General features: G+C 44.3%; 1 protein-coding gene across 1 annotated transcript in view; it reads right to left on the bottom strand.

Annotated features, from left to right (window-relative positions):
• The window catches only part of LOC127001961 (calcium-activated chloride channel regulator 2-like), a 286,985-nt gene that overhangs the window by 144,972 nt on the left and 118,813 nt on the right, over positions 1-23,200 (bottom strand). Inside the window, exon 3 of the mRNA XM_050867229.1 lies at positions 4,962-5,189. Within this exon, the coding sequence (XP_050723186.1) occupies positions 4,962-5,189 (228 nt within the window). The remainder of the gene's footprint in view (positions 1-4,961; positions 5,190-23,200) is intronic.

Genomic DNA, 23,200 nt, shown 5'->3' with positions numbered 1-23,200 from the left:
TCTCTTTGAGAAATTCAGAAGTACTACGTTTATTTGTAATGAGCTCACGCTACGACCATTAGCCACTACCATTAATCCCGGCATCACTAGGTACCTCAAATAATCACCTGTCGACTTTAAATGTACTTTATAAATGGCTTCGTCAGGACATGCCCATTAATAACACCATCATAAGTTGCCTCTCCTCCACCTGCATATTCACTATTCCTTCACCCTCCATCTTTCTCTCTTTCTCTCTCTTCATACCTATCTCCCATTCCTTCTCTTCTTAACTTTCCTTATGCTGTTTCCCTCCTCTCCTCCTTCCCTTCCCTTTTAACCTTATCCCTCCCCTCTCTTCCTCTCTTCTTTCCTCCTCTTCGTCCTGCTTCTATTAAACTACTATATCATTTTTTATACCATGAATATCTTACCCTTAATCTCCCTCACCCTTTGATTACTTAAATTCAGTAACTAACCTTCCAATACAGCAACCATTAGAGTAACCAACAACCATTCCATTATCATACTACAACTACAATTTCACATACCATGACGCAACCCCATCCATATTTCACAACCCTTAACTCTTATGACCAATGCATTAACCTAAACCCAGTGCCACCATTATACCACCATCCTAATTACTTTTTATGAATCCCCACACAACCCATCGCCGTTCAAAACCCCTACCCCTTGCCTGACCTTGACTACAAAACCATTATAAAAAAGCAAACAATTGACTTTATCACCACTCCTATAAAACGTTACATCACAAGGTCCCAATCCATATGCAACTTAGAAATATGCAAATCGCCAAGTACACCTCAACTACCACTAGAGAAATCCTGGTGCTTAAAAAATAATACTCCACGACTACCACTAATAATGCTACTTCTAAACTCCCTCTTAGCAATGTTCAAAGCACCATGGTTCATATTCTAAACGTCTCAGGATCCCAATACGACTCTTTCCCAAGGCCACTGAGAAGATTAACCGGGTTTTCATGGGCGTTTTCCCGTTCATGGTGCAGAAGGCGAGACCGAGAGTCGAGACGTTTAAGAATACGGGCTCATGTCTCACCCAGCCACCACTCGCACCACCAATATTCTGCCTCATCAGTCACGGGGGGCTCAGTACAGTCACCTTACCTGTCGCCCAGCGGTGTTCCAGTCACTTAACCAGATGTGTGAGTCACGGTGGTTGAAGGAAAAGCCTCTTAGGGAGGTTAGGGAGGTTTCGGGAGCTATTGCGTTTAACTGGGATAAGCGATACCGTCCACGGCGTGTTTTAAAGAGTTATATTCTTAAACATCTCGGCGCCCAAGCACATATATTTGACAAGGCTTTCGTAGGGGTTGTGGGCATTTGCAAGGGTAGTTTTATGACCCTTCTGGTAGTTGAATCATTCTTTTGTGCCATAAACCAACAAAAACACTCATTAGAACGCGGTTGATATTCTTTTCGACCTTTGGAAATAATTGATTTGAGAGGCGGAAGCGTCTGCGAATACCGAGCTTTATCTCTGTTCAGTATTTAGCAGAAGAGCAGGAATGATGCAATGAAGAGTGAAGCAAGACTGTGAGGGAAACTAAGGAGCCATCACGAATAAAAGATTACCCCGATAATGCGTCCAGCACCGTGCCTTTCACATGGCGTGGGATCAACGACAGGTCATGGCTGGCGGCGGAAGAGAAGTCAACTTTTCTATATAATGATGTTCAGGTTTTAAGTGAAGGTAATTGCGGCCAAATAAAAGTTCCAAGTATTACCCTGCTTTTTAGCAACACTTACGTAATACCAGACTTGTAGATTCGGGACCTTCTCTAGTTAAACAGAATGCCAACATCACAGTTTAAGATTGTAGTCAACACTGTCCATCTGATCCGACGGCGTGCAACTGCCAGCCTGCGCGTATGGACGAGCCGGCCGGTGTTAGCAGCTGGTGGCGTGAGGCTGTGGCTGCCTATCTCGCCTCATTCATGACTGCTCCCGTGACGTTACCGTTTCTCATTTCAATATCATTTTGTTCTAAAGGGCCTGGCACTATCATTTGACATAATTAATATTGTCAAGAAATGAAAAGTCGTACTTGAAACCCTTCCCTCGATAACAATGAACGCCTTCCACTCCAACCTGTTCCGTATTCATGACTCAGACTTAAAGAGAATTCTAGACTACAATCAGAGTAACAAGCATAAATGAAGGAAAACAACAATTACTAGTACTACTATAGTCTGTTCAAAGTAAGCGTCCTCTTGCGCCTAGGCAGTATTTGTAACGACGCACCTGATTGGCTGACCTCCTGATTGTGCATGGTTCTCATTAAAGAAAATAATGGCAGCACCGCTAAAAGGGGCGATCTATTAAGATTCGCAGATTTCCATCCCGAGTGAGCTCCGCCTATTCGTCACATGGACTAACCATGTAAAGCAGAAGGGGGTGCTGGGCGCCAGGCGTGGTGTTACAGTATTACATAAGGAAGAATGTTATCTCGTGTTGCGTCACCCAGCACCACAACTACAAAATAACAGACTAAAAGAAAATCTCCAGTAGCTGCCAGTAAAATATTTAACTGGAGGTAACAAATTATCGTGACAAAGAGATTCAGTCTATCAGAAATTAAAGTAACGCTATTGAGAGTATTATATTGAATCTGCGGGCGGAGTGGAGGAGTTGATTTTAAAGGGGCGTGGGTAACTGTGGAGAAAGCGTTACATAATACATAACCAGCCCACCAGTAATAATTTACTTTCAAATATTCTAATCGTTATTACCATCATCAACATTAGCAGCAGCATAGCAGCATAAGTATAAACATTTTGGACCCGTTCTTTCACTTATACTCGTCTATGTTTAATTGCTTTTTTTTTTTTTTTCCGAGTTGTGACAAGCATGTTTAAGATCTACAATTACTGCTGCGTTTTATGGTGTTAAGTGAAATTGTCTGTCTTGTATAAGATGAGAGATAAATAAGGTAAATAAAAAAATAAAAATAAAACACCAAAATTATGTATGGCTGACTGTCGCCTCCACGAGAGCCGAGAGAGGAGGCCAGCCAATCAGGTCGTGAGCCGAGAGGGGAGGCCAGCCAATCAGGTCGTGAGCCGAGAGGGGAGGCCAGCCAATCAGGTCGTGAGCCGAGAGGGGAGGCCAGCCAATCAGGTCGTGAACCGAGAGAGGAGGCCAGCCAATCAGGTCCTGAACCGAGAGGGGAGGCCAGCCAATCAGGTCGTGAGCCGAGAGGGGAGGCCAGCCAATCAGGTCGTGAGCCGAGAGGGGAGGCCAGCCAGTCAGGTCGTGAGCCGAGAGGGGAGGCCAGCCAATCAGGTCGTGAGCCGAGAGGGGAGGCCAGTCAATCAGGTCGTGAGCCGAGAGGGGAGGCCAGCCAATCAGGTCGTGAGCCGAGAGGGGAGGCCAGCCAGTCAGGTCGTGAGCCGAGAGGGGAGGCCAGCCAATCAGGTCGTGAGCCGAGAGGAGGCCAGCCAATCAGGTCGTGAGCCGAGAGGGAGGCCAGCCAATCAGGTCGTGAGCCGAGAGGGTAGGCCAGCCAGTCAGGTCGTGAGCCGCGAGAGGAGGCCAGCCAGTCAGGTCGTGATCCGAGAGGAGGCCAGCCAGTCAGGTCGTAAGCCGAGAGGAGGCCAGCCAGTCAGGTCGTGAGCCGAGAGGAGGCCAGCCAGTCAGGTCGTGAGCCGAGAGTGGAGGCCAGCCACTCAGGTCGTGAGCCGAGAGGAGGCCAGCCAATCAGGTCGTGAGCCGAGAGGGGAGGCCAGCCAGTCAGGTCGTGAGCCGAGAGGGGAGGCCAGCCAATCAGGTCGTGAGCCGAGAGTGGAGGCCAGCCAGTCAGGTCGTGAGCCGAGAGAGGTGGCCAGCCAGTCCGGTCGTGAGCCGAGAGGAGGCCAGCCAATCAGGTCGTGAGCCGAGAGGGAGGCCAGCCAGGCAGGTCGTGAGCCGAGAGGGGAGGCCAGCCAGTCAGGTCGTGAGCCGAGAGGGGAGGCCAGCCAGTCAGGTCGTGAGCCGAGAGGGGAGGCCAGCCAGTCAGGTCGTGAGCCGAGAGAGGAGGCCAGCCAATCAGGTCGTGAGCCGAGAGGGGAGGCCAGCCAGTCAGGTCGTGAGCCGAGAGGGGAGGCCAGCCAGTCAGGTCGTGAGCCGAGAGGGGAGGCCAGCCAGTCAGGTCGTGAGCCGAGAGGGGAGGCCAGCCAGTCAGGTCGTGAGGCGAGAGAGGAGGCCAGCCAATCAGGTCGTGAGCCGAGAGGGGAGGCCAGCCAGTCAGGTCGTGAGCCGAGAGGGGAGGCCAGCCAATCAGGTCGTGAGCCGAGAGAGGCCAGCCAATCAGGTCGTGAGCCGAGAGGGGAGGCCAGCCAGTCAGGTCGTGAGCCGAGAGGGGAGGCCAGCCAGTCAGGTCGTGAGCCGAGAGGGGAGGCCAGCCAGTCAGGTCGTGAGCCGAGAGAGGAGGCCAGTCAATCAGGTCGTGAGCCGAGAGGGGAGGCCAGCCAGTCAGGTCGTGAGCCGAGAGGGGAGGCCAGCCAATCAGGTCGTGAGCCGAGAGGGGAGGCCAGCCAGTCAGGTCGTGAGACGAGAGGGGAGGCCAGCCAATCAGGTCGTGAGACGAGAGGGGAGGCCAGCCAGTCAGGTCGTGAGCCGAGAGGGGAGGCCAGCCAATCAGGTCGTGAGACGAGAGGGGAGGCCAGCCAATCAGGTCGTGAGACGAGAGGGGAGGCCAGCCAATCAGGTGTGGCGTAACAAAGGCTGTTTAGGCGCCAAAGGAACACTTACTTTGAACAGACAATAATACTACCACTATTCCTACTTCTTCTACGACTACTACTACTACTACTACTACTACTACCAACACTACTATTTTCTGTTATCACCACTACTACTACTACTACTATTACTGCTACTACTACTACTATTACTACTTATGCTAATAAACTCCCGCGTAGTAATGCCGGCAGCACCGCGTTCCACCCAATCCCTCACCTGCCGGTCGAGAAGTCCTGGTGCTCGAGGATCACACTCCAGGCGGATCGGTGGCCGCAGAGGGCGTTGTGCTTGGTAGGCGGTGCCGACTGGTGCGTGGCGGCGTCACAAAACTGGGTGACGTGCGGCAGGTGGTGCAGGTACATGAGGGACGAGGTGACGCCGTCGTTGTTGGTCGTGCTGGCGGTGAAGCTGCAGGATGCCTCGCGGAAGTCTTCACAAGCAGTCCTGTTGAGAGAGGGAGAGAGGGTGTTGGTGAGCGATGGGAAAATGAGAAGGAAAATAGTGTGAAAATGATAGAGACAGGGTACAATATGGTAACATATCAGGATGAGAAGTGTTAGAACGTGGTGGGGATTATTATGAAAAAAGGAAGTGACACAGCATAGGGCTGCAAAAAAGATGCGTTATATATATATATATATATATATATATATATATATATATATATATATATATATATATATATATATATATATATATATATATATATATATATATATATATATATATATATATATATATATATATATATATATATATATGTATATATTTGGTGTCTTACAGAAAAAAAATGATCCCCAAAAGGGTAAAGAAATGCAAAAGTATGTATAACAATATAATGGCCGGTGGACGGAAGGTTTTACCATCCAAAAGAAAGAAGGGTACAGGTTAATAATCAAAATGAACCAGTAGGTCATTTGAAGGGGGCCAAGTTACTATTAGCGGAGTTAGCAGTATTTGATGGGGTTTATTTACTTAATGGCCATGGCAGGAGAATAAAGGCTCCCAACCTGGTGTGGCTCAACGAGGGGTGCGAGGCGGAATGTGAGGGTGCGACAAGGAATGGCTTGCGTGGATTGATTTTACTGTTTACATCTTATTCTGAATGCATCAGAATCTAGTTGTTCAATTCATATTTGTATTTTATGCACCTAACACCATCATCATGATAAGCCATTATTAGACCATCGCTGGACAAAGGCCTTTCCCAACTCGCTCCACCACACTTTGAAGCTTGTGTTCTCCATCTTGCTCCGGTAAAACTTCTTCACAATAACCAGACGGTGTTGTTTACCATTCGTATTAAGAAAGACAAGTCGTCCCCTCAGTGCTCCTCGCCGCCCCCCGCTGCTAAACACGGCAGAACAAACACCGCTGTAATTCTCGGCCCCACACGCCCGTTGCCCGGCGCTTTGGGCTCCAGAATTATTATCATCTTTACGGCTTTTTCGCTGCAGGCAGTACCGGGAACACACAATGGCGCCGCATTCCTGAGTCACTCACGGGCCAAACAAGGCGCTAACGCCCGCCGGCGACGCCGCGGAGCCTTCCGGGAAAAAATAAATACACGGGGCGGTTTTTGCAAGAGTTTGTTTTCATGATAAAAAGGTAAGTAAACGATGAGACAAGCTTGGTTTATGGCAAATAATGGAAGCAAATCGCCTAGACACATTGCGTACGAAAATGTAAGAAATATGGATGTTTTGGGTGATTCAGAGAAACAAATATCCTTCTGCGTGAGCCAAGGGTGAGGGAGAGACATTCGTCAACGCTGAGTGTGACGCGGCAACAAGTATGGAACTTGTTGAGTAAGTGGAGACCTCTCACAGCCACTCTGAGAAACAAAGTGGTCATTTTTTTTTAATTTACCTAAAATAAAAGTTCGGACATCAATAAACTCAGAATGACGTGGTCACAAATATGGATGTATTGAGTAAGTTGGGCCGTGTGCTGGTGGCCACGCGGATAATTCTGGGAAAATACGAATAATCCCTCTCGCGAGCGGAAAAAGGTTTGTACCCTAATAAAAGCAAGCAAGGCGAATTCCACGACATATATCCATATATGTTCGGTGTGAAAGTAAAAGTGACATATTGGGATCTCTTCAAGAGGTTGATACCATTTTGAAATAGTTTTGTATCATTGAGAAAATGCAATATACTATCCTTTGGTGGGTGTAACCGTTTGTATATATATCCTTTAAAAGTCAGACAGGTGAAAGTGAGATATCCACGTGTTTGATGTAAAAAACACCTTACTAAATTGCTTTCAGTAGTGTGATACCATTATGGATGTGAAGTACTGTTTTTCTGGAACAGATGCAATAACCTCCGATGTTTTGTTGCGATGCGTTCATGAAAAGGATTGTAGCAAAGGCGTTGAGTGAGACACGACAACAAATACTTTCCGTGAGTTAGGATCTTAGAACAAAGTTAAAATATGGGAAAGGAGAGCGGGAGAAGAGGGTGAGGGAATGGAGGAAATGTGGAGAGAGAGAGAGAGAGAGAGAGAGAGAGAGAGTGTGTGTGTGTGTGTGTGTGTGTGTCGGGTACCCTCCACGCCTCACGGACCGAGCACCGCACCGCCACGTACAGTCCGGAGTCTCGGCGTCCGTTATTCATATCCGGTGTTTGTCTTTTCGCTTCTCGCTGGAAAGGATGAATATTAATTACGCCGAGTGAGAGCGATCCAGTATTTCCGCCGCTTCTTCCTCCTACTTTTTCAACAGCTTCCTCCTCAGCTTTCTTCCTCCTCGTTCTTTTCTTTTCGTTTTTCTTTTCACACTCCTTTTTACTCTTTAGATAATACTCATAACTGTATATATTTCATTTTCTGCGAACCCAGTTTGCTAGACGAATAGAAAGAGGAGGAGAATGACGATGATGACGATGATAAGGCTGTGGTAGAGGAGAAAAAGGATGCGGATGATGATGATGATGATGAGGAGGAGGAGGAGGAGGAGGAGGAGGAGGAGGAGGAGGAGGAGGAGAAAAAGGAGGAAGAGGAAAAGAAAAAAAGGAGGAGGAGGCGAAACAAGAGAAGGAAAAGGAGAAGTAGCAATAGGAGTAGAAAAACAGAGGAGTAGGAGGAGGAAAGATTGGAGTAGGAGTAGGAGGAGGAAAGATTGGAGTAGGAGTAGGAGGAGGAAAGATTGGGGAAGGAGTAGGAGGAGGAGTAGGAGGAGGGAAAAAAATGTAGGAGAGAGTTTGAGGAGAACAAAGAAAACGAAAACAACAAGAGCGTACAAGGAAACACAAACTTTAGTGAAGGAGGACGAAGACACTCACAAGAAAAAAAAAAAAAAAACGTGAAAGAAAAAGACGAAGGAAGGATAGCAAAATTAAAACCCAGCACAAGGAAAAAAAAAAACATGACAAAACGACGACGAATAAAGTGGAAGGCACGAAGCAAGGCGGGAAATAAAGGAATCGAGCGCCAAGCCACTGCGCCATTACTCCAAAAGAAACACAGGGAGAGAATTGTAAATGACCAATAAAGTCTGAGTTCGATGCTTCTATTGACGTTACGCTGGAGATCGCTGGGAAGGAAAGACATCAGCAGGAGGAGGAGGAGTAGAAGGAGGAGGAGGAGGAGGAAGAGGAGGAGAGAGAGAGAGTGTGTGAAGAGAAGAGCTGGAAAAAGAAAAATATGAAGGTGTTTAGTGAAGAAATTTCTAAAAAGTATTTCTGTACTAGTGAATTCGTACTTATAATATCTCTTTACCTACTTCAGTGCAAAATAACACATAAAAAGGTAAGCAAAGGGTAACAAATCCTAATTACTGAAACTAAACCGACAGGGAGGGGTAAAGTTGCAGTGAGCATCTCTCTCTCTCTCTCTCTCTCTCTCTCTCTCTCTCTCTCTCTCTCTCTCTCTCGTCATCTATCTCTCCATCCTCGATTCATTTCTCCTCCTACCCCTGTTCCTCTTTTTCCTCCTCCTACTCCTTCTCCCCCTTCTTTCTATTTCTTCCTTCGTTATTTACTAAGCACAAAGGTCTCATCGCTAATGTGTGTGTGAGGTTCCTTTCCTTGTGTCTATGTGTGTCAGTGTATGTGTGTGTGTGTGTGTGTGTGTGTGTGTGTGTGTTTGTCCTCGCCCTGAATATTGTACCGAGGTGGCGCTCCGGGTTATTAAAGTAGCTGTTTAATTATTCTGTTCTCCGGGCCTTCCTTGGGCTAATAGCGAGCGGGATTCCCCCCAGGCCTTCAGGGTTAAGCGGCGGCTCTTGTCTTTCACTCCGCTCTTTGACTTTGCTCTTTGGTCGGTACTGTGAAACGCTTCTGCCTCTCACATCAGCTATTTCCAAAGACCAAAAAGGAGGCCAAATGCGTTACGATGAATGTTATTTTTTACGTTCACGGTACAGAGGAAGGGTCGAACTACCACTTAGGTCATAAAACTACTCCTGGAAAGGCCCTAAACTCCTACGAAAGTCTGGTCAAATATGTGCCTGGACGACGAAGTGTTTAAGAATATGTCCGGCTCTTGTGTGTGACTCTTTACTTTTGCTCTGGGATGTGGTTTAGGGCGTTTAGGCAGTTTAGCTCTACTTTTGGGCTTTGGTATTGTGGTTCTTGAAATACAGCTTTACGTTAGGCGATGGTTCTTGTCTTTTCCTTTGGTCTTTGGCTCTGGTTTGTGGGTCTTCAACTGTGGCTCTGCTGTCTATGCTCTGATAAGTTGTTTAACCGTGTACCAGCGATGAGCCAAATTTGTGGCTTTACCGTGTACCAGCGACGGGCCAAATTTTTGCCATGACATAAACCCCAAAAATAGATGATGCATAAACTGATCACAAATGCGTTGATATATATTATGAAGTTTTTTGCGAGAGCGATGATCTTTTAAATTAATTTGCTTGGAGGGGCCTTTAAGAAACATGATCCCCGCAGTTACCGGGTTAACTAATAGTTCGTCTTCGGCTTTGATACCGTGGTTCTTGAAATGCGGCTTCGTGGTTTAGGTAACAGCTCTTGGTCTTCATTTTTGGTGGCTCCTGAAATTTGGCATCGTGGTTTAGGTAATAGCTCTTGGTTTTCATTTTTGGTGGCTCCTGAAATTTGGCTTCGTGGTTTAGGTAATACCTCTTGGTTTTCATCTTTGGTAGTGCGGCTCTTGAACTATGGCTTTACGGCTTCTCTGTCCTGTGGTTTTAGATTGATCTTTCTACTCTTTTATGTTGCTGTGGGATTTGGCTTTATGCTTTGGTTCACGCTTATGTTATTTTAGGGAAGCTCTTGGAGTGGAGCTCTAGGACTGTGGCTCTGGTCATTCTCCCTATGCTGTGACTTCTGGTGACTATAATTATAACGTGTGGGGAAATAAAAACTCATAATCAATGGAAAAAGCTATTGCAAACTACCTCCTTTCTTGATCAAATCAGCTTTTCGTCTAGTTTCTGCTGTAAATCGATACCTGTGTTTTATGTTGCCTGGAGTGTTAGATAAGGGTGTCATGAATGTTCCAACCTCCGTAGATCAGTATAAAGTAAATACAGAAGAAAACATTTTAAACAACTTCACTTTCTGACTGGCTTCCTTTTTCTTTCGCTTTTCAATCTAAACCTTTCCTTCATCATCTTTCTTCGTTCAGTAATTTTCTTTTTCACTTTCATTATTGTCTCAGCATTTCCCCTTCTTCTCTTCTCTCTTTACATGACTTTTTTTCCTTTTTCCTTTGCCTGGCATTCTTTTGAATTCTTTTTGCTTGTCTTTCTCGATCATTCTTTTCTCTTGTTCGCATCTCAAGACTCCAACTTCAAATAGGACAGAGCACATGGATAATCACACTTCCCTTCGTTATGCCGTATTTCCCATCTCTTCCCACCAAGCTTGTCGCCTTCGTCTTAAGGTTATTCGATCTCTTGCTGTTCATATCTCAAGAGTCCAGCTTCAAATAGGGCAAAGCATTATGAACAAGCACACTTCCATTTGTCATACCGTACTTCCCATCTTCGCCACCTCTGTAGAGTCCCTGGGTTACTCATCTTCTGTTGCTCATATCTCAAGTCCAGCTTCAAATGGGACAAAGCATATGAACAAACACATTTCATTTATTATCCCGTACTTTCCATCTCCGTCGCCTATGCATAAGTCAGGAGGCAGGAGGAAAGAACACCCTCATGCCTCTATTAATGCATCACGGTTGTCAGTCTGCAGCTACTAGTGCTCCATTATTCATCCCTCGCCTTCTTCAAGTAGTTAATAATGTACGAAGCCCCACTGCGGACAGGGTGAATGATTGATACCTGTATGTAATTAATGGCTCTTGTTACATGTGACGGGTGGCTCAGGGACGAAGGTGTGGGCAGGTGTGTTGGCAGACGGTAATATGACAGGTAGGGTTAGTACATTAGTTATTTTGTGCAGCATAACGGGAAATTCATGCCGTGTGGGTTACCTGCTGCTGCCTGGTGTGTTTTGAAAGGTAGGTGTAATAGTCAAATCAGGGACGAAGGTGTGACAGGCGTATAGACAGACGGTAATATGACAGGTAGGGTTAGTACATTAGTCATTTTGTGCCGTATTTACGGAAATCTATGCTGTATTACCTGGTGTGGTTTGAGAGACAGATGTAACAATAAGTTCTGACACTCCCAGTCTACGCTTCACAAACTTGGCATCCAATAAAGATCTAGAGAAGTAACTAAGGAATGCGGTAAGATGAATGGAGATGAAACAAAGAAAAAGAGAGAAAACTGAGAATGAAAAGGTAAGGACAATAAAGGAAATGGGGAAAGAAGAAACGACTGGTCAAAGATGGAAAAACAGAAAACAGGGAATGAAAGATAAAGTGAGCGTGCAGGACGATAAACGACAAAAAGTGGACTTCGACAGGTCATCTCATACGTAAAACTGATGAAAGGTGGATACCCAAAGCAAGAAAATGGCAACCCAGGAATTCTAGATGTCAGGAAAAAAGAATGACGTAACCAGGTAGTGCATAAAAAAAGAGCCCAAAGGTAACCGTTTTTTTCTTATTCGTATTCTTAAAAAAATTCGTCGCCCGAGCACACATGTTTGACTAGGCTTTTGCAGGAGTTTTAGGAATTTCCAGGGGTAGTTTTATGACCCTTCTCGCATTTTTATCATTTTTCTGTACAATGATCCTAAAATAAAACCACTCATTAAAACCTGACTGCTCTCCTTTTGGACCTTTGGAAATTGCTGATGTCAGGAATGGAAGCGTCTGAAAATACCAATTTACACCTTTTTTACATTTCCTTTCATGGACGAGTTATTTATTCTTATTCACTTTCCTTATTGTCTCAGCATTTTTTCCTCTCTTTCTCTTATCTCTTTACAAGACTTTTCTCTTTTCTTTTTCCAATTTTAGCCCGGAATCTTTTAGTATTCTCTTTGCCTGTCTCTTCCTCGCCCATTCTTTTCTTTTGTCGTTACACTATTTTTGAAAATTCTCCTTTTCTTCCTCCTCCTCCTCCTCTCCTTCCTTCTCATTGAGTGGAGGGCTGCTTTCTCATTCTCTCTCTCTCTCTCTCTCTCTCTCTCTCTCTCTCTCTCTCTCTCTCTCTCTCTCTCTCTCTCTCTCTCTCTCTCTCTCTCTCGTTTCCTTTTTTTTCTATTCTGATCTGGCTCTTCGTTACCCTTGGCTTTTCTTCCCTTCCTTCATCTTCCCTACTGAAGAAGGTGGAGAGGAGAGGAGAAGAGAGAAGACAAGTGCCTCAACTCTCCATATCTCGCTTTTCGTGATCCATACTGCTCTCTCTCTCTCTCTCTCTCTCTCTCTCTCTCTCTCTCTCATTTTCCCAGGGTAAGAGAAAGAGGCCGGCACGGAAGTCAAGGAAATGAGGGGAGCGTCACACCTCATTCTAATATTCATGTCCTCTCGGGGCCTTTGCAAGTGAGGTTCATGTGGCATTTAATATCCAGAGTTTTAATGTAGGTTTTTAAAGTCCGTCACCTCGGCTGTTATTTTCAGGGGGGGGGAGGGGGAGGGGGGGTTAAAGGGGGGATGGTAGAGAGAGGGCGCTTTCGGGGGTCGATTTTGTGTTTGAGTGAGTTGGGTGTTTGTGGAGGGGAGAGGTGTATGGGTGAGGGGTGGGTGAGGTGTGTGTGTGGGGGGGGTGGAGGTGTAGGGGAGGTGTGTGGGGGGAGGTGTGTGTGTGTGTGTGTGTGTGTGTGTGTGTGTGTGTGTGTGTGTGTGTGTGTGTGTGTGTGTGTGTGTGTGTGTGTGTGTGTGTGTGTGTGTGTGTGTGTGTGTGTTTTCATTTTGTTTTGTTTTTACTTGTATATTCCTTGTCTATATTTCTTCTTCTCTAGGAGTCTCTTTGTTTAGTGTTTTAATTTTTTGTTTGATTTCTTTTAGCTTTTCCTCTTCGTGCTTTTTTTTACTCCCAATTTCTTACTCGCTGACCTCTCCAACAGATCTTTCTTTCTTCTCATTCTTTCGTCTTTCTTCCCATTACTAATTCTCATTTTTTTCATTCCCTGTTATACATTTCTCCTTCTTTGACCAGCCGTTTCTTTATATCCCATTTTCTTAATTTTTTTCATATTTTCTCTCTTCTCCTTTCCTCCTTTCTTCCTCTCTTCTTCTTCAATACACCTTGCCTATGATATCAACTTATGATTCTGTTTGCCTTTCAGTTTTATGTGATTTTTTTATTACTTTGCATAATCTGTAAGGCGCAGAAGCACGTAATTCCATTCTGAACCATTTACTCTCTCTCTCTCTCTCTCTCTCTCTCTCTCTCTCTCTCTCTCTCTCTCTCTCTCTCTCTCTCTCTCTCTCTCTCTCTCTCTCTCTCTCTCTCTCTCTCTCTCTATCTATCTCTATCCCCCCACACACACTATATACACGGCTAACTCATGGTTGTTGTTTTTTGTAGTTTTTTTATCTTTGCCATACCATCTTTCTCTTCGCTGTATTCAAGAACTTAATTTATTAACTCGAAACATTACATTAACACACCACTCATTAATCATATCTGAGGTGCTTCTGTATATCTTCCATGTGATCCTTTGCTCTCACTCTCTGCCTATCTGTCTCTATCTATCTATCGCCTCTTCTCTCTCCATCCATACACACTCCGTTCCTTAATCCAATCGCCCTTTCCTGTACCCAGTCCATCATTCTCTGCTGCCTCGGGACCTCTGGGAATCACTTACTTTGAGTCTCACGTTACCCTCAGTTTACAAGAGCTATGAAGGATGCCATGTAACGTTGCTGTGATTTCATTGAGCAAAGACGGGTATTGAAAGACGAAGATAAATAGATAGACAGATAGATAGATACAGACAGAGAGCGTTACTTTATATACTCTTTGCCTATGGACAGTTAGAAATGTCGATAGATAGATAGATAGATCGAGATATATAGATAGAGATAGAGACTGAGACTGAGATAGAGACAGAGATAGAGAGATAGCGATACAGACAGAGATTGAGTGATAGATGAAGATTGAGAGAGAGAGAGAGAGAGAGAGAGAGAGAGAGAGAGAGAGAGAGAGAGAGAGAGAGAGAGAGAGAGAGAGAGAGAGAGAGAGAGAGAGAGAGAGAGAGAGAGAGAGAGAGAGAGAGAGAGAGAGAGAGAGAGAGAGAGAGACAGAGAGAGAGAGAGAGAGAGAGAGAGAGAGAGAGAGAGAGAGAGAGAGAGAGAGAGAGAGAGAGAGAGAGAGAGAGAGAGAGAGAGAGAGAGAGAGAGAGAGAGAGAGAGAGATCATAAACAATGTTGATCTGTCTACATTCGTGAAACCATTAAGTATTTTAAAACATTCGATCAGTTTTCCTGAGAGAGAGAGAGAGAGAGAGAGAGAGCAGAAGTTTCTAATCTTAATAAAATTCCTGGAACATTAGTGAAATTAAAGCACTCAGTATATAAACTTAACACATTACTGCACGAATTTTAATATTTTCTTGATCTGAGAAAAAATCCATATCCATCTAAAACGATGCAATTAAGAAAGATGGCACACACACACACACACACACACACACACACACACATAAACAACAGCACAGCACAGCAATGCAACACATAATCCAACATGACGAAATCTCTCTCTCTCTCTCTCTCTCTCTCTCTCTCTCACAAGAAACACCACAAGTTCATCTTCCTGCAACACTCCTGAAGATGAACAGCCGCAAAATGAGGAAACAACACAAACTTTGCAACGATCTCTTCCCACATTACACCGTCCCTTCGCTCCCTTCGTATAAGGTTGACCGAACGTACACCTCAGAATGGGTGAGGCAGTATGGAAGCGTAATATGTCTTCAGGTATATATTGTTCACCTGCAAGAGATTCAGGCGTTTATGTATTTTAAGTTATGAGATGATTATGTTCTTAAGAGGACTGTGCTCATTAAAATGCTACTTCGATGATTGGCTATACTTCCTAAGGTTGTAAGAAACACTAGAAAATGGAAAAATGAGTATAATGAGCAAGAGCTATAGAAGAAATTACCTTATAGGGAGATACAATATTATGCACCGAGAAACTAGAAAACTATAAGAAATATGAATGGGATTTAATATTTGATGTAAAATATAAAACCCATAGATAATGAAAAAAATAAATAAATAAACCAGCCACACAAACGAAGAAAGATGATAAAAAAGCACAACCTTGACAACTTTGACCTAAAACTTGACATTGACTGAAGAAAATAAAATCACAAATAAACACACCAACAAAACAAATAAAAACTAATAACATAAAAGCTGAAAGAGACCAATTGTACACCTCAGCAGTCACGTTTCTCTCCCCAAGTAAACACGACACTCGTCTCCTTTCTTCCTCTATGGCCTTCGTGAAATATATAGTTAATACACAAACACGAATGAGGATGAACAAAGACTAACATTCTCCACATCACAAGTAACTTTGCCTTCTAATCACAGCACTTGCTTCTATTTATATCCCTTCCATGGCCTTGATTCAACACAAATATGATAAGCACACAAGAACAAGAATAGAGAGAAGCAAGAAGAAAGACACGCACATATTACCTCACAAGTCACGTTTTACTTCTCCTCAAAACGCAACACACGGGTTCCTGTCCACCTTTCTCTACAGCCTTTTCTTAACCCGAGTTTGACTGACACACTAGTACAAGAATAGACTAAAACTAGAAGAAAGACACTCACATATTACCTCACAAGTCACGTTCTTCTTCCCTTCTAAACACAACACACGCGTTCCTATCCTTCTTTCCCTATAGCCTTTTCTTAACCTGAGTTTGACTGACACACTAAGACAAGAATAGACTAAATCAAGAAGAAAGGCACGCACATATTACCTCACAAGCCAAGCTATTCTTCTGTTTTAAAAGCAACACACTGGTTCCAATCCTCCTTCATAATCTTACCTCAACGCAGCTTTGAGAGACACACAAAAACGAAAACTGGCAAGCTATTTAAAACACTAACCTTCTGCATCTTACGTGTTTTTGTTCTCTGCTTTTACAAGTTTTCTTTCCCTTTTGACAATTTTTAAGAACAAACAAGTACAAGATCCTATACCACGCAATAACAAACTTACAAACACTTTATCTAAGTTACACATTCTTCACACACCACTACCTTCTATTTTCTTCCCTTTCATTGCTTTTCCTTATTATTTATAGGGTTCTAAAGTCCTAAACTGTTCTTCTTTACCTAACGCACAAACTAATAACTCGCATTCACATTAACAACCCACAATAACAAACATACGAGCATTTTACCAAGTTTCATATTCTGCACTGCCTCCTATCTTCCTCCTTTTCACTGCCTTTCCCTATCTCATATCTACGACGGCAGGTGTGAATGGCGCCTGTATAGGAATCCAATTGGAGGACAGGTGAGAGACGCTGAGACCAGGTGACATAATGGTCTTTGGAGTGTGAGGAAAAAGTGAAAAAGAGCAATAGAGGGATAAGGAAGCAATAGAAGACGAATAGAAAAGAGAAGGCAGAGGGAGAGGAGGAGGAGGAGGAGCATGAGGAGAAGGATGAAAAAGAGGAAATGGAAGAAGGGACGGAGAAGAAGGGGGACATGAATGATGGAAAAAAAGAACGAAAAAGGACGAGGACAATAAGGATATGGACAAAATACGACAAAGAGAAATATGAAGCATGGAAGTATAGAAGCACAGGCAACAGAAAGCTTATAACAAGACCGCCAGCTTCAGCGATGTAGTCACTTTCGTTGGGCACATCACATACATACGTAACATATTAAAGCACTTACTCTTCGAAAATTTGGGGCCATTGAATTTAACAGTGACGTAACGAAGTAACAGTTAACACGATTTTTAAAAAGTTGATCATTTTTTCATTAATTACTTCTGCATAGGAGGAGAAGAAGAACGAGATGAAGCATAACAAAAGGAAAGGGGGATAAAAGTAGGAGGAAGACGAAGATGGCAAAGAGAAAAGGGTTGGAAGAGGATGGTTAGAAGAAGAAGAAAATGAAGGATAGCGAACGGGCAAGAAGAATAAAGAGTAGGAGAAGACGAAGATATGGAAGAGAGTAAAGGGAGGAGAGAGAAGGGCTAGAGGAAGGAGAACACGCAAAGAGGAGGAGGAGAAGGATGATGAAAGGGAAACAGGAATATGAGAAGGAGGAAGATGAAGATGACAAAGAGAAAACGGAAGGAAGAGGCGATCTATATAGAAGAACATGCTCAGTGGTGAAGAAGAGAGACGAAGAAAGGGAAAAAAGACGGAAAGGAAAGGAAAAAAAGACGAAGAAAAAAAAGAAAAGTAAAAATAGGAAAAAAGAAAAGACGAAGAAAAAGAAAAGAAAAAAGACGAAAAAAGGGAAAAAAAGACGAAAAAAGGGAAAGACGAATAAAAGAGCGGAAGGAAGACGCAGATGACGGAGAGAAGAGAGAAGGATGAAGCGGGCTAGAAGAACACGCTCATTGGTGGAGAAAAAGAATGACGAGAACGATGACAAAAGGGGGAAGGAATATAAGTAAGAAGATGACAATGAGAAGAGGGAAGGGAGAGGCGGGCTAAAAGGAGAACAGGCTGTCGTGGGCTCCTGGGGCCTCGCATGGCGCTGTTTCGGAGAGGTTTATGTTCGGAAAATTTGCGTAGCGCTCGTTTTCTGCGCTGTCTGATGTGGCGGCCGCGTGGAATAGTAATAAGGAGGGAACCGGCTAAAACTACCATCCTCTTCCATCTCCTCCTCCTCCTCCTCCTCCTCGTTTTCCTCCTCTTCTTCCTCTCCGTCGTATTCTTGTTCAACCTTCTCACACTTAAATGAATCGGCTTAAACTACTTTCCTGTTCCACTACTTCCACCTCCTCCTCCTCCTCCTCCTCCTCCTCCTCCTCCTCATCATCATCATCATCATCATCATCATCATCATCTCCCTCTCCCTCGTGTTCATTCTCCCGATACTCTTCTTGTTCCTTTCCCTCATCTTGGTTTTCGGCCTCGTCCTCCTCCTCATTCGTCTTCTCCTCCCTTTCCTGAGCCTCTCCCTCATCTATCTCCATTTTTTTTACTTTTCCTCATCCTTATTTTCCTAATACTTTACTGGTTCCGGTTTCTTTTCTTTCTCTAGCCTTTAGTCGTCATCTTTCTCATTCGTCTCTTTCTCCTCTTCCTTTGCCTCTTCCTAATGTATCGTCTTTTAGCTCTTTCTTCTCTTCCTTTAATTCCTTCTCTTTCTCCTCCCCATCTTCCTTAACTATCTTCTTTTCATCTTCCTTATCCTCTATTTATTTTTTTCTCTTCCTCTTCCTCCTTTTACCTCTATTTCTGCGCATCCCTTTTCCCTTCCTCCGCTCCCTCAACTCTTTTATTCTTTTATTCCACCATTTTCTCTCCACCTCAAAAGCCGTAATATCAAATGCATGATTTCCAAAGCTTTTACTCGTGCCTACAGTTTCCCCGCCAAGGCACGGCCCGCACCTGTTACCGCAGATATTGGCAGGAGTTTTAGCTGTCCTCCCCTCCACACGCGGCGGAGGGAAAAATAGTAAATCCAGGTGTACAGTCAGTAAGGTATGATTTCTCACGGCTCCGCGGCCCTTTTTGAAACTTCTTCTTTTTTTAGGCTGGAGAAGAGAGAATGAAGGATGAGGAAAAGGAAGAAGGGGAGATGAGAATGAGGCAAGGATTAGGAGGAAGAAAGGAATGGGGATGACGAGGACGAAAAGCGCATGGGTAGAGTGTCAGGAAAAGGAGGAGAAGGAAGAGGAAAGAGGAGATAGATGAGGAAAAAGCTAAGAAACAGGAGGAAAAGAGGAGTGAGGAGGGTGAGGACAATAAGCAAGATGAGGAACAGGAAAATGAACCGGTAGAGTATCAGGAAAAGGAGGATAAGGAAGAGGAAAGAGAAGATAGATGAGGAAAAGGCAAAAGAACAGGAGGAAGAGAGGAATGAGAAAGCCCAGAACGAAAAGCAAGATGAAGAAAAGGAAACTGAACCGGTAGAGTATCAGGAAAAGAAGGATGAGGAGGAGGAAAGAGTAAATAGATGAGGAAGAGGGTAAGGAAAAGCAGGAAGAGAGGAGTGAGGAGGTCCAGAACGAAAAGCAAGTTGAGGAGAAGGAACAGGACGAGTATACGGAGAGTGAATATGAACGGATGGGATTTTATTTTTTATTATTTTTTACAGCAAAGGAAGCAGCTCAAGGGCCAACAAATAACTGAGAATAAAGCCTGCCAATCACTCCCCCTATGTATTCCCCCTTATACATCTTATTTTCATGATCTGTAAGTTAGTCTTCTGCGTGTTCCATTGTTTGAAGTTAACCCATTGGATGCGGATTTCCTACAAGAAGACATCACCAAGCTATAGGAGTGGAGCAAAAAGTGGCTGCTCCAATTTAGTGAAGAAAAATGTGAGGTCATGCATACTAATACCACATGGGAAACACTCCACTACCCACCACAGAGGCACAGAAAGACCTGGGAGCATACGTTACTAGGCTACCAGTGAAGGCGAAATCCGTGCCAATCGCAGCGGACGGGTTAAAGGTTCCCCATGATTTGAAGACTTATCAGCTATTTTTTACTCAACATTTAAGGTCGACACAAAAAGAACACAGAGGATCCTAATTCATCTGAGTTCTCACCGGCTGTAAGTCAATTTGTTCATTCTTGTGTTCAAATGCTCCCAACTGACTTGTGATTCATTAGGTATTTTTTATTCTCGTTTTAGCCGTGAAATAAAAATCGAGGCTATAAATCTACCTTACTTTCACGATATATAAGCTATCTAGTCCTGCCTGCATCTAACTGCATGATTCAAGCTTTACTTCATGATCAATATATTTTTTCTTAAGAGTTTACTGTCCTTTTTAATTATATATATTTTTTTCCGCTGACGAGATGATAGTCAATAGAATACATCTTTTAACCAAATTCTCCATGTCTGTAACTAAATTTCCATCTACCATTAATCAACAACTGCTGCTAATTATATCGAAAGACTTTTAAGGACTCTATACTCCATATTTTATCTCCTTTCAGCAAATGAGTACATGAAGAAATCGAGGTAATTCAAAAACAACTTTATGCTCACGATTTACATGTGAATTTACTCGTTTCTGTGCCCAGCTACTTCATACTGACGACTCCTAATGCTTCCTCACATCTTGACGGCTGATATTCCACTCCACTGCCTTTCTTTTTATTTATCCTTTTAGCGCAGCAGAGGAGAATCTAGCTTAACTTCCTTCTCCTGCTCTGTAATTGAATCTACTCGTCTCTGTATCCTGCCACTTCATGCTGACGACTCCACTCCATGGCTTATATTTCACTCCACTGCCATTCTTTTTCTACCCTTTTAGCGCGGCAGAAGCGAGAATTGCAGGGAATACAGTTTTAACTTCATTCTCGCGATCTGAAAACGTCACTGTGTCCAGCTACTTCATACTGACAGCTTATATCCCACTCCACTGCTATTCTTTTTCATTCTTTTAGCACGGGAGAGGAGAGATCGAGGGAATCCAGCTTTAACTTCATTCCCCCGATCTCTAAATGAATCTACAAGTTTCTGTATTCAAACTACCTCATATTAACGATTCCGAATGATTCCTCACACCGTAACTGCTTATATTCCACTCCACTGATATCCTTTTTTTATTCTTTTGGTGCAGCAGAGGAGAGAATCGAGGGAATCTAGCTTTAACTTCATTCCCCCGATCTGTAAGTGAATCTACACCTCTCTGTATCCATTGGCCGCCGCTGACTGTTCTCCGCCACTCGTCACGGGGAATTTCAATGAGTCAGTTCAGCCTACAGAGCAAACCTGGTTAGTGACGGCGGGGCGCTCGCGGCATACATTACAAGGCGTCCCCAGCCTTGTGAGGGACGCGAGGAGGCCCCAGGCAGCCCACAATGAAGCCAAAATAAGGCCCTACACGCCCAGCCCCCACACCCCGCCCAGGGAACGCCGCCTTAACAAACCTAATCATCTTCACTACGAGCTCGCGAGGAGGGTTTTTTAACTGACTGACACCGTTTTGTAGTTTTTTTTTTCTTTGCGCTCCCGTGTGAAGTGTTGAGAGCCATATCGCCTTAATACACCTTCATTCAGCCACTTCACTGCGAGCTTTGCGAGGCTTCATTTTAAGACCCATATTCTCAAACGTTTCGGGGCTGACACACCCACGTTTGACAAGGCTTTCGTCGAGGTTCATGCCAACGTTTGACAAGGCATTCGTAAAGGCTCTTACACACCCACGTTTGACAAGGCTTTCGTCGAGGTTCATACACACCCACGTTTGACAAGGCTTTCGTCGAGGTTCGTACCAACGTTTGACAAGGCATTCGTAAAGGCTCTTACACACCCACGTTTGACAAGGCTTTCGTCGAGGTTCATACCAACGTTTGACAAGGCATTCGTAAAGGCTCTTACACACCCACGTTTGACAAGGCTTTCGTCGAGGTTCATACACACCCACGTTTGACAAGGCTTTCGTCGAGGTTCTTACACACCCACGTTTGACAAGGCTTTCCCAGAGGTTCTTACACACCAACGTTTGACAAGGCTTTCCCAGAGGTTCTTACACACCCACGTTTGACAAGGCTTTCGTGGAGGTTCATACACACCCACGTTTGACAAGGCTTTCTTCGAGGTTCTTACACACCAACGTTTGACAAGGCTTTGGTAGAGGTTCTTACACACATTTGACAAGGCTTTCGTAGAGGTTCTTACACACGTTTGACAAGGCTTTCGTAGAAGTTCTTACACACTCACGTTTGACAAGGCTTTCGCAGAGGTTCTTACACACCCACGTTTGACAAGGCTTTCGTAGAGGTTCATACACACCCACGTTTGACAAGGCTTTCGCAGAGGTTCTTACACACCCACGTTTGACAAGGCTTTCGTAGAGGTTCATACACACCAACGTTTGACAAGGCTTTCGTCGAGGTTCTTACACACCCACGTTTGACAAGGCTTTCGTAGAGGTTCTTACACACCAACGTTTGACAAGGCTTTCGTCGAGGTTCTTACACACCCACGTTTGACAAGGCTTTCGTCGAGGTTCTTACACACCCACGTTTGACAAGGCTTTCGTCGAGGTTCTTACACACCCACGTTTGACAAGGCTTTCGTGGAGGTTCATACACACCCACGTTTGACAAGGCTTTCGTCGAGGTTCTTACACACCCACGTTTGACAAGGCTTTCGTCGAGGTTCTTACACACCCACGTTTGACAAGGCTTTCCCAGAGGTTCTTACACACCAACGTTTGACAAGGCTTTCCCAGAGGTTCTTACACACCAACGTTTGACAAGGCTTTCGTAGAGGTTCTTACACACCAACGTTTGACAAGGCTTTCGTAGAGGTTCTTACACACCAACGTTTGACAAGGCTTTCGTAGAGGTTCTTACACACCAACGTTTGACAAGGCTTTCCCAGAGGTTCTTACACACCCACGTTTGACAAGGCTTTCGTAGAGGTTCATACACACCCACGTTTGACAAGGCTTTCGTAGAGGTTCATACACACCCACGTTTGACAAGGCTTTCGTAGAGGTTCATACACACCCACGTTTGACAAGGCTTTCGTAAAGGTTCATACACACCCACGTTTGACAAGGCTTTCCCAGAGGTTCTTACACACCCACGTTTGACAAGGCTTTCGTAGAGGTTCATACACACCAACGTTTGACAAGGCTTTCGTCGAGGTTCTTACACACCCACGTTTGACAAGGCTTTCGTAGAGGTTCTTACACACCAACGTTTGACAAGGCTTTCGTCGAGGTTCTTACACACCCACGTTTGACAAGGCTTTCGTAGAGGTTGTGGCGAGTATTTCCATGGGCAGTATTTCGAGCCAAGTAATAATTTGACAAAGCTTCTGCACTATGAACGTGAAAAACACTCATGAGAATCTGACTGATCTTCTTTGTGGCCTTTGGAAATAGTTGTTGTGAGAGTTGAAAGCGTTTGAGAATAAGGACCAAATATACTTATACCGTATACTCTGCACGTGCGATTCTGTGCCTCTTTTCTCTCTGCTTCATGGCACGGCGTGGG

Source organism: Eriocheir sinensis, chromosome 22, assembly GCF_024679095.1.
Source record: "Eriocheir sinensis breed Jianghai 21 chromosome 22, ASM2467909v1, whole genome shotgun sequence".
Classification (NCBI taxonomy): domain Eukaryota; kingdom Metazoa; phylum Arthropoda; class Malacostraca; order Decapoda; family Varunidae; genus Eriocheir; species Eriocheir sinensis.
Note: the sequence above shows the minus strand (reverse complement) of the source record. Positions and strands in the feature narration are given on the sequence as shown.